Here is an 11,710-nt window from a genome sequence, read left to right as displayed (position 1 = left end):
AGGCGAAGATAAACCTTCCTTCTTTCATGTACCCACTTCAAATTTGGGCGTACGAAACCATGCCCGTGTTCTCGACACTCTTGTATTGCGAGAGATTATCTGATACCGATGTACCTCTCATGCGTCGGTGGAAATCAACGACTCATGTCGTTGACAACACGTTCTCAACCATTTTGTGGCAATCTGAGAACTTTGTGTTCAAGCCAATGGGAGGAGAAGAGGTTAGCTTGAAGACAATGAAGAAGTCGAGCCAACCGAAGCTGAAACAGAAGGTGATTAATCTTGATTATGTGTTTTTTTTATGGTTTTAACGTCAACTGTTGACATCAATGTCAACAATTGACGTCAACTGTTGACATCTGTGATTTATGACATTTCTGTTTGTTGACATCAATGTCAACAGTTGACGTCAATTGATGTCAACTGTTGATATCTATGATTTATGACATTTCTGTTTGTTGACAGTGATGTCAATAGTTGACGTCAACTGTTGACATCAATGTCAACAATTGATGTCAACTGTTGATATATGTGATTTATGACATTTCTGTTTGTTGTCAGTGACGTCAACAGTTGACGTCAACTATTGATATCTGTTATTTATGAGAGTTGCCTAACCTTTGTTGACATTAATTTTGACAGGTACTGGTGGAATCAAGTGGAGGCACATCCACTCCGTATACAACACATCCGTCCGGCATCAGAGAAAACTCTGAGGTTTGTAAATCTTTCATACATGATTTACTCTTTATTAATAGAAAACATTGGCTTACGTCTACTTTTAACATAGGCTCGGTTGATGGCCGTTGAAGCCTCTGTCACCCATATAAGGACAGAGTTCGCGGCGTTCAAGACGGAGATGGAACAGAGCTTCAAAGAATTCACTAGATGTGTGAATGAAAAGTTGATGGAGCTGGCCAAGATGATACCGAGAGCTGTCCAAGATGCACAACCTGAAGAGCTACAGGATCCAGAAGATTCGACCGAGAAAGACGAAGACAAAGAAGAGGCTGAAAAGAGAAACGAAGATGAGAAAGATGAGGAAGAGGATTAAAAGAGAAAAATAGATGAAGGAGATGTTGAGCCGGTTGTCAGCATAGGAGATGACATAAGAGATACACAAGAGACTACAGTCGAGTTTGGTTTGTGTTTTATCAAAAGTTTTTGGTTTGTGTTTTATGAAGTTTTTGGTTTGTGTTTGATGAAAAGTTTCTGGTTTTTGTTTTATGAAAAGTTTGTTATTTGTGTTTTTTGAAAAGTTTTTGGTTTGTGGTTTTTGAAAAGGTTTTGGATGTCTATCTATGTTCATCAATGTCAACAATTCACTTGAACAGTTGACATCAATGTCAATAATTGACGTCAATTGTTGACATCAATGTCAACAAACAGAGAGCTCATAAATCACAGATGTCAACAGTTGACGTCAACTGTTGACATCAACGTCAACAATTGACGTCAACCGTTGACGTCAATGTCAACAATTGACGTCAACTGTTGACGTCAATGTCAACAATTAACATCAATTGTTGACGTCAATGTCAACAATTAACATCAATTGTTGACGTCAATGTCAACCATTTACATCAATTGTTGACATCTTTAGTTCATTCTCATTTAAATAAACACTTACCAACATTCGAACAACATATGAAGTGTATTTTCCTACTCTGGCTTGGTATTCTTTTGTCAAAATGGTTTGTGTATTTGCCGCAGCTTCCCGACGCTCATAAAACCATCTCATACTTCGCTCTCTCAGCCAATTCATCAATTTTGAAACTGGAAATTGTCTCACCTTTACATTTAATGCATTTAATGACTCCGCATTGTTGTTCATCATGATACCATACCTCTTTGCCCTGAACATACACCTTGCCCATCTTTGGTACCCGACATCATTGGCTGAGTAGCGACGTATTTCAGGGTTTTCAGCGTCCAACATGACCATAAAACTTTCAAATTCCCGCTGAGTGTATGCTTTTGCGGTACCGTAAAATTTCCACTTCACCTCCTTCGTGATCCCTTTGAAAGTAGTCTTCAAATTACCGTGTAGATGGAACATGCAAAAACCATGATCACAATTTGGAAATACCGTCTTGAGGCCATTGATTATACCAGCATGTCTATCGGATACAAATACTTGTTGCTCCCGTTCCCCAATTGCGTCCTTTAATTTTTCAAAGTAGTAAATCCAAGCCTCGTTAGATTCTGAAGGACCAAGACTGTAGGCTAGTGGAAAAATCTGATTGTTTCCGTCCATCCCACATGCTGTATATAACGTCCCTTTGTAATAATTCTTCAAATGCGTACCATCGACAATAATAACAGGCCTTACGTACTTCCACCCCGTTCTCCATGACCCGAGTGACATGAAAAAACTTACTAATACACCGCCATCACCAGTGATAAGGTCAAAAAAAGAACCCGGATTCTTAGTCTCGATCATGTAGCTTAGCTTAGGCAAGAACTTGTACGAGTCTTTCGAATTGCCGTAGAGGGACTTTAGAGCCTCTTCTCTGGACCGCCAAGCCTTTTTGTAAGACATAGACACTCCGTAATCCATTTGCATGTAATTCCTTATCTCTTTTGGTTTGCTCATTCCAACGGTTGGATCAATACACTTATGCTTAACCATCTCTCCTATTAACGAAGCTGTTGCTTGAGGGTGACGTCCTTGCCTTAAGTTTAGGGGACAAGCGTGCTCATTGTCAAATCTAAAATATGAAAATTACACAATTAGTTTCAAAACCCAAATGTCAACTGTTGATTTTAGAGTTATCACCTGTTGACATCAATTGTTGACGTCTGTGAGATATTCGTTCTCAGTCAAAAGAAGGAAAATAATTCACCGACATCAACAATTGATGTCAACAGTTGACGTCAATTGTTGACATCTGTGACTTATTTGCCTTCTGTTGACTGAGAGGAAATATCTCACATATGTCAACAATTGACATCAACAATTGATGTCAACAGTTGATAACTCTAATTGAAATTCATAATGCAACAAAGATTTTACCTTCTAATTTGAAATATGGGTGTGTTTTCCTTTCTCACAGCTCGAACAACCCATTTACAATGCTCTCCCGGACAAACAACGTGCAAGGTGTTTTTGTCCGAGCTCTTTGTCATATACGAGAAGTTGTTGCTTATGGCGAAGAACATCAAGTGTTTCTTTAAAGTCTTTTTATTCGAGTACAATGCATAACGCTCAATAAATACAGGGGAATCACCATCCAAAATAAGGGTGTCCTCTCTCGTAGTAGACGAACTTGGCACACTATGTGGAGGGGACGGTGGAGGACTTGTTCTTCGCGGTGGAGGAGGGGAGTTTTGTGGTGGTGGAGGGGGGGGGGGGGGGGAGTTTCGTGGTGGTGGAGGGGGGGAGTTTTGTGGTGGTTGAGGAGGGGAGTTTCGTCGTGGTGGAGACATAGAGTTTCGTGGTGGTTGAGGATGGGAGTTTCGTCGTGGTGGAGACATAGAGTTTCGTGGTGGTTGAGGAGGGGAGTTTCGTCGTGGTGGAGGATGAGTTGGGTTTCGTGGTGGGAAGCCTCGTCGTTGTTGTTGTGTCTCATTGTCTGACAACCTAATGTCATCCAATCCTAATGTAGAAAGAATTGCCGATTCATGAGTTGGGACCGAATCACACCCCTCCTCGGGTATTGATGGCATAAGGGGATTTCCGTCACAACCACTATCACGGCTGTTGCGAGTGGATCCAACTCTTGGAGAATCGAGCCCCGATGGTTTTTCTTTTATTTCCAATATCAATTGTAATTTCTCCGTGTCATCTTCCCTCCTTCTTCTCAAGTATAAATAACCTTTCAGCGTGTCGTCGTTAGTTATCTCAACAGGTATCATTGCACCAGCCATCGCATATGAAACGCCAATTGTATGGGTAGATGGTGATTTGCGCAAATACGCGTAAATTATTTGCATCAAACTAGCGAAGCTCACTTCAGACGGCACCATAATTCCGAAAGATCCTTTCTCATGATACCGACCAGGTTCAACCCAAGTACCACTATGCTTGAATAATAAATAAATTTTCGTCATCACTGCATACAAATAAACAAAGGTAAGTTAGTAACTGTTGACTTCAGATGTCAACAGTTGATGTCAACAGTTGATCTCTAAATCTCAACCGTAGACGTCAACTGTTGATGCTAATGTCAACAATTTACGTCAACAGTTGACGTCAACTGTTGACATCTAATGTCAACAACTGATGAACTTCGATGACATTAGTATCAGCGAAGTTCATGAGTTGTTGACATCTGATGTCAACAACTCATGAACTTCGCCTAAAAACAAGAGAAAAAAATAAAAATTGCCCAGAACAAAAAGAGTCTCTTTTTTTTTTCAATCTCAAACATACCCAGAATAAACATACCCAAAAACCAAAGAAAAGTTTGATAAAACAAAAAACAAAACAAAACTAACCTTGAGTCCGGATCTGTGACTTTGGTCGTGTTTCCTTGAGCGTGTCGGAGGGTGAGCTCAAAGTTGAATGAGAGAGAGAGAGAGAGAGAGAGAGAGAGAGAGAGAGAGTGAGACTGGTCGTGAAGGATTCGGGTTCGGGGTGGGTCTCGGTCGCGATTCAGGGAAGAAGAAATAGAGTATCTTGAGGGTGAGTTTGGGTGAGGTCTGGGTGAGTTCGACTGAGAGAGAGAGAGAGAGAGAGAGAGAGAGAGTAAATGGTATAAGGGTTTACACGGTTAGGGAGAGAGAGAGAGAGAGAGAGAGAGAGAGAGAGAGAGAGATAGATAAATAATTTTGAATAAAAAATAGAAATTTTATTTTGGAATGATATTAAATGAGGTAAGTGTGAAATTGAAAGAAAAAATAAGGTTGAGGGTATATTTGGTTTTTCACTTTGAGACAACTTGTATTTTTGGCCAAAGTTATACTTTGGTGGATTTTTGGAAAAAATTATTGATATGGTAGTAGTTTGAGCAATTTCTCATTTCAAAATTGGTGTTATAATAATGAAATAATTCATCAACGTAGTTGTGTTTCCACACCCCAACAAAATGGAAGCATTGCCATCTTCTCGATGTTGCTCGCGCCTTGCGCTTTCAAAGTCATCTTCCTTTTTTTGGGAGAATGCATTCTTACTGCTGCTTATAAAATTAACAAATTATCGACACCGATTCTCCAATTTAAATCTCCTCATGAACTTTTATTTGGCTTTACCGCATCCTATTCTTCATTGCGAATTTTTGGATGTTTATGTTTCGCCAAAATTATGTACATTCGACATAAGTTTGACTTTCGTTCCAAACCTGGCACTTTCATTCGTTATCCTTTTGGTCAAAAGGGATATCGTATCTATGATCCCTCCACATGTCGCATTTATGTCTCTCGCGATGGTGTCTTTAATGAATATATTTTTTCTTACCATGATTGTTCTCATGCATTACCACATTCTATTCCCACTACTCCTCCGATAAGCATTACTCCATTAAACGATTATCAATCTAACCCTGCTTCTACATCCTCTTCTTCCGCACCTATGGCTGTTGAACCTATGCCATCTCCTCCTCCTCATGTGGCTATTGAATCTCTCACGAATACAGTGATTCTTCCGTGTCCTGCTCATCCTTCACGAGTTCGACGACCTCCGACTTGTTTAAGCGATTTTATATGTATTAACGTCTCTAATTCTATTCAATTCCCTCTGATAAATCACTTCTCTTTAACCACTTTAAGTCCTTCTCAACGTTCTTTTGTATCCAACATAATTGATCATATTGAACCACAATCCTATTCTGAAGCGGTTAAGTCTTCTCGTTGGCGTATCGACATGTTCTCTAATATCAATGCTTGTAGCAAATCATACTTGGTTCCTATGCAAAAATCCCTCCTGGAGAAATTCTAATAGGATCTCCATCGAGCGTTATAAAGCACATCTCGTTGCAAAAGGATACAACCAAATTGAATGGATCGATTATCATGATGCTGGTGATTATTGCAGCTCAAACAATCATTTAAATGCGGGAAAAATTAATTACGCTATCATAAGCTAATTAAAACATGGTTATTAATTAAACAAGATCTAGACATATGTTATTTAATGAGAGCAAACGTAATATGTCAAGCAACCGATAAATTTAATGACAAATTCAGAAGACTTACAAATTTGGGCTCACGAACCGAACCTTCAAGCTTTAACAATCCGTCTTAAGCCTGTAAAAGACTCCACACGATCAGACCTTTGGGATGACTATGAAACTCTCGTATTCCTTCTCGTCGTGTTGATGACATCGTAGTATTCCGAAACGTAATCTTCGAGGAAGATGAGACTAATGAATGGGCAACGATTCTTGATCTCACTTAGATTTGAAACAAAGTGTTTCAGATCTTTCTCTCTTTATTCTAAGAATGGAATTGAAGCAATTCCGAGGGGAAGATGAAGGAAGAGGATCGGTCACATCAATAGGGGAGGGTTGGCCGATTCTTTCTGTAGCAAAATTAGGTAAAAAAACTTATTATTTTTGCTTCTCATGAACCCCTTATTAATAGCAGTTAAAAGGAGATATTCTAGAATATATTATTTCCTTTTATTATGTTCACACTAGTTGATTAAATCTCAGCCCTTGGATCTCATTTCATGAATCTTACTTTTTCTCTCATCCATCAGATCAGTATCGAGGATTTTATTTTAGATCAAAATATAAAATATTTTATTTGTTGAGAGAATATAGGAAAATATTTCTCCTAAATATTCTCCTAAATATAAGGAGAGAATATAAGACAATAACTAATTTCTTATAACCTCTCTCCTTTATTTTAGGAACAAATAAAGAGAATAAACTGGTATAAAACCAGTATAAAAAATTGGCTAATTTTTTCTTCAGCGCAATGCTCGGCCCAAAAATTCAAAATCATTTATTTAATTGATCCAACAATAAATAAATAACTTATTAATTGATTATTTACTTGATCCAACAATAAATAAACAATTCTACTATAAATAGTTATTTAATTTCGCAAATACCCGTTTTTTCAAAATTAATGATGTTAATCACAATTACAACAAGTGAGACTATAACAATGAAACCATTATATATGAACGTTCTTATCCGCCTTTATCGAAGCCGAATTGGGGACTATGGACCTAGTATTTGAAGCTTAACAAACTCGATCAAAAGACGAAACAATCATTTCTCTTTTACGTATCGTTTTGTCTAATCTTGGTCAGTACTCCACCGTTTAAGCCAAGACTGAACTCTCCCATAATACTAGAATTATATTTACTTATCGTGATGAGTTTCCACTGATTTAGTCAATACGTGATCATGATCCTCCAGGTTCGACCCATATCGAGATAGGTCAATTTGTTCCGTTATACCTTTCTCGTTACATATATACCCTAAGCACCGTTGCTTCTCCAGCGAAAGATTCTTCCGAACGTAAGCCAACTTCGAAAGTGCTAGCAATCTATCGGTTTTGGAATCAATCCTTAGGTGAGAGAACATTTACCTTCTTTCAGGAAGGATGGATTCCGTATTTGTAAATCACTTTCTTCTACGATCATGTCCCGACTTCCCAAAATACCTATTTAGTCAGCGTTTCATTAGCCTTTAACGTGGTGAATCAAAGAACCCAGTAACATGATCTAGAAGTCCATGATTACTTCAAGATTTAGATCAAGCGTCACTGTGACCATCATAAGCAACCTCGGCTAGTGCGTCATAACGGTCTTTAAATGACACATCTATCCAAACCAAAGTTTGTCCGAGTCGTACACTTACCAAAAGTGTAGAATGCTCACACTGAGTGATCAACCTTCACTCATGTTGTACATATATGACTTTAGATAAGGCTTTCCAGGTGCATCTCAGTCATCGACCTTGTTTTAGTTCACCGCTCGAACTCGGATGCCCAACATGCAACTCAGTTTGATACGAAGACTACGGGTGATAGTTGTTATTGATTCTGAATTTTATCATACCTCAACCCACTAATCATATTATACTAATAAAGTAACTTCTTATCTTATTTAGTAATCATCATCTTCTAGTGGGCAATATTCCTAACACATGACACGTTTGCCCCTGTCGCTAAACTTGTCATTGTTTGACTTCTTCTCTCCATAGCTGCTATTAAAGGATGGACCCTTCATCAACTAGATGTCAACAATGCCTTTCTCCAAGGTCATCTCCATGAAGAAGTTCACATGAAACTTCTTTCTGGTTTTGCTCATACGGGTAATGTTGGTGATTAATGCACCTTAAATAACCAATTAACATGGTTATTAAACAAGATCTAGATTACTTAATTAATTAATCATAAAAAACTTCATCAAGCAACCATATGATATAAAAGACGAATTTAAGAAAACTTACAGTTTTAGGCTCACGAACCGAAAGCTTTCACAATCCGTCTTCGTCTTGAACGTACAAGCCTCCACACGATCATATCTGGAAACAGAGTGTTTCCGATCTTTCTCTCTTATTTCTAAGAATGGAATTGAAGCAATTCCAAGGGGAAGAAAGCAAGAAGTAGGCACGGCCAAGAGAGAGAAAATATGGGCGTCCAACACTATTTCAACTAGGTTAAAATTTTCTTTCATTAGCCCTCTATTTATATCAGTTTAAAAGGTATCTTTATAGAATATTCCATAATATTCTAAAACATATTATTTCCTTTTATTGTGTTCACACTATTGGATTAAATCTCAGCCATTGTATCTCAACAAGTCAATCCTATTTTTTCTCTCATCCGTCAAATCAGTATCTAGGATTTTATTTTATACAGCAATATAAAATATTTGTTGTCGAGAAAATCTAGGAAATTATATTCTCCTAGATATTCTCCTAAATATCCTCATAATATTTAGCCTAAATATTAGAAGAGAATATATGAAAATATATCTTCTATTTATGCTCCTATATTTTAGGAACAGAAAAACAGAAAAAATACTAGTTACCATACGAGTGCAAAAAACGTCCAACACCGTAGGGGGGATGCCATTTTTTGCTTTTTCAAGGCCCAATAGATTTAAGCCCATTAAACACTTATTTACTTGTCCAACAATGAATAATAAGTTTATTTACTTGATCTAGCAATAAATAAACAGCATTACTATAAATATTTATTTAATTCCCAAAATACCCTTTTTGGAATTAATGCTGTCAATCACTATCACAGCAACTGGGATTATAATAATAATACATACTATTATATTAATGTTCTCATCCGTCTTTATCGAAGCCAAATCGGGGACGATGGACCTAGTAGTAAAAGCTTAACAATCTCGATAAAAGACAAAATATTCTTTTTTTTCTAATCGAATTGTCTAATCCATTTCAATACTCCACCGTGTAATCCAGGACTGAACCCAACTTTGATACTAGAATTATATTTATTCATCGTAACGAGTGTCCACTGATTTATTCAGTACGTGATCATGACCCTCCAGGTTCTGTCCATATCGAGATAGGTCAATTTGTTTCGTTATACCTTTCTCGTTGCATATAAGCCCTAAGCATCGTTGCTTCCCCATCGAAAGATTCAATCGAACATAAGCCAACTTCGGAAGTGTGCACAATCAATCGAATCTGGAATCAACCCTTAGGTAAGATAACATTAACCTTCTTTCAAGAAGGCTGGATTTCGTATCTGTAAAACACTTTCTTCTGCAATCATGTCCCGAGTTCCCAAAACATCCATTTATTCAATCTTCATTGACCTTTAACTTGATGAATCAAAGAACCCGGTAACACGACCTAGAAGTCCATGATCACTTCAGGATTAAGATCAAGTGTCACTGTGACCATCATTTGTGACCCTGGCTAGTGCGTCGTAACGGTCCTTAAACGACACATATACATGCAAGGTCTGTCCGGGTCGTACACTTACCACAAGTGCAGAATGCTCCTACTTAGTGATCAACCTTCACTTGTGTTCCACATATATGACTTTAGATAAGGCTTTCCAGGCACATATCAGTCATCGACCAAGTTTTAGTTCACCGCCCGATCTCGGATGCCCAACATGCAATTCAGTTTGATATGGAGACTATGGATGATAGTTGTTATTGATTCTGAATGTTATCAGACCTTAACCCACTAATTATATGATGCTAATAAAGTAACTTCTTATCTTATTTAATGATCATCATCTTCTAGTGGGTAATGTTCTGTTTGTAAATTACACATATCTCTATATGCACTCAAACAAGCCTCTCGCCAATGGTTCTCTAAATTTTCTTCTACTCTCATCTCATGTGGCTTCCACCAATCAATCTCTGATTACAGTCTTTTCACATATATCAAAGATTCCATCAGTGTGTTTGTCCTTGTTTATGTTGATGATGTCATCAACAATGGCAACAATCTAGATGTCATTTCTGAGACTAAACAATTTCTTGCTAGTTCTTTCTCTATTAAGGACCTCGAAACTCTCCGATAATTTCTTGATATCGAAGTATCTCAGTCTAAGATAGATATTTTTTTTATGTCAACTTAAATACACTCTTGATATTCTCTTTGATCCTAGTCAACTTGGGTGTCGGCCTTCTCCATTCCCTATGTAGCAACACCTTCATTTACTTCCCGATGATGATACACCGCTTCTCGACCCGTTCATTTATCGACGTCTCATTGGTCGACTTCTTTACTTGACTATCACTCGTCTCGATATTCAATATGTGGTGAATACTCTTAGTCAATTCCTGCAACTTTCTCGTTCAACCCACCTTGATGCGGCACATCGTGTTCTCCGCTATCTAAAATGGTATGTTGGTAAAGGAATCCTGAATTTTAGCTACTAGGTCTCTTTCCCTTGTTTGTTTTGCTGATTCTGAAATGGCTAGTTGTGTTGGGATTTCTTCGTCGAAACCCCTGTCACATACAGAAAACGAAATTAAACAATAGCAAATAAAGGACACAAAGATTTACAGTGGTTCACTTTCAATGCGAAAGATACATCCACTTTGCCGCTGCAAAATCACTATAAACCTAAATCGGGGAGGTGTTTACAATATACACTTAGCTTAGAGTGTTTCTTGCTGGGATGAATAGAATACACCATATAGACCCCTATTTATACACTTTTGGAGTTCACAAAATTGTTCTTCCTTTCCCATGTGAGACTTTTTTTCACTCATATTATTTTAGGGTCCACACCTCTAGCAATCTCTCACTTAGAGATTAATATCATCACGTGTCTCCATTTTGCAGCGGCGACTCAACTCATCAGGCAAGGAGTCCAACTAAAGTCGAGCATAACTTCAGTCTGTCATATGGCACTGACTTTGCAATATGTCAGTTGGATTCTGACTGCCTGCAATTTTCTCGAGTACTAGCACCCTATCTTCCAATGTCAATCTGATGAAGTGGTATCGCAGCTATATATACACCGGATTCTTTGCCAACTGAATAGCACTCTGGCTATCTTTGTATAGCACACTTCCGCTGTGGTCTTGCTACTGCTCGCGCAGAAATGTCTACAGCCATATCATCTTCTTCATGGCCTTGGTGATAGCCACGTACTCTGCCTCGCAGCTCGACAAGGTGACGATCTTTTACAACCTCGACACCTAGTAGATTTTCGTCCCTCCGAACGTCCCGGATGTACTATTCTTGTTGTCGACGTCGCCTCTATTGTCAGCATTGATGTAGCCTTGAAGTCCCAGCTCGGACTTCCTGAATATCAATGCCGAGCTCGAGATACCTCTTAGATATCGGAGGCTCCACTTCCCAGT

At 38.2% G+C, this 11,710-nt stretch overlaps 1 protein-coding gene across 1 annotated transcript; it reads right to left on the bottom strand.

Moving 5' to 3' along the window:
• Positions 1–1,724: 1,724 nt before the first annotated feature.
• On the bottom strand, positions 1,725–3,969 carry LOC149378722 (uncharacterized). The gene is made up of 6 exons (XM_089603839.1): positions 3,619–3,969; positions 3,017–3,180; positions 2,907–2,916; positions 2,780–2,802; positions 1,848–2,711; positions 1,725–1,776 (listed from the first exon to the last, which is right to left on the bottom strand). Exons 1-6 carry the CDS (start codon positions 3,967–3,969, stop codon positions 1,725–1,727), a joined length of 1,464 nt encoding a protein of 487 aa, XP_089459965.1.
• Positions 3,970–11,710: the final 7,741 nt, after the last annotated feature.

Source organism: Urtica dioica, chromosome 12 (assembly GCF_054948205.1).
Source record: "Urtica dioica subsp. dioica isolate 48M chromosome 12, U.dioica_male_clone48M_v1_H2, whole genome shotgun sequence".
In the NCBI taxonomy this organism is placed as follows: domain Eukaryota; kingdom Viridiplantae; phylum Streptophyta; class Magnoliopsida; order Rosales; family Urticaceae; genus Urtica; species Urtica dioica.
This window is presented reverse-complemented; position numbering and strand designations above follow the sequence as displayed.

What these genes read in the sequence shown, in the direction of transcription:
- LOC149378722 (XM_089603839.1), bottom strand. Translation starts at nt 3,969, where the DNA reads ATGGTGCCGTCTGAAGTGAGCTTCGCTAGTTTGATGCAAATAATTTAC. An exon ending in TCAACAATTGATGTCAACAG is followed by an intron (nt 2,712 to 2,779) that starts GTGATAACTCTA and finishes TTCATATTTTAG; the next exon opens with ATTTGACAATGAGCACGCTT. An exon ending in TGTATGTTCAGGGCAAAGAG is followed by an intron (nt 1,777 to 1,847) that starts GTATGGTATCAT and finishes GACAATTTCCAG; the next exon opens with TTTCAAAATTGATGAATTGG.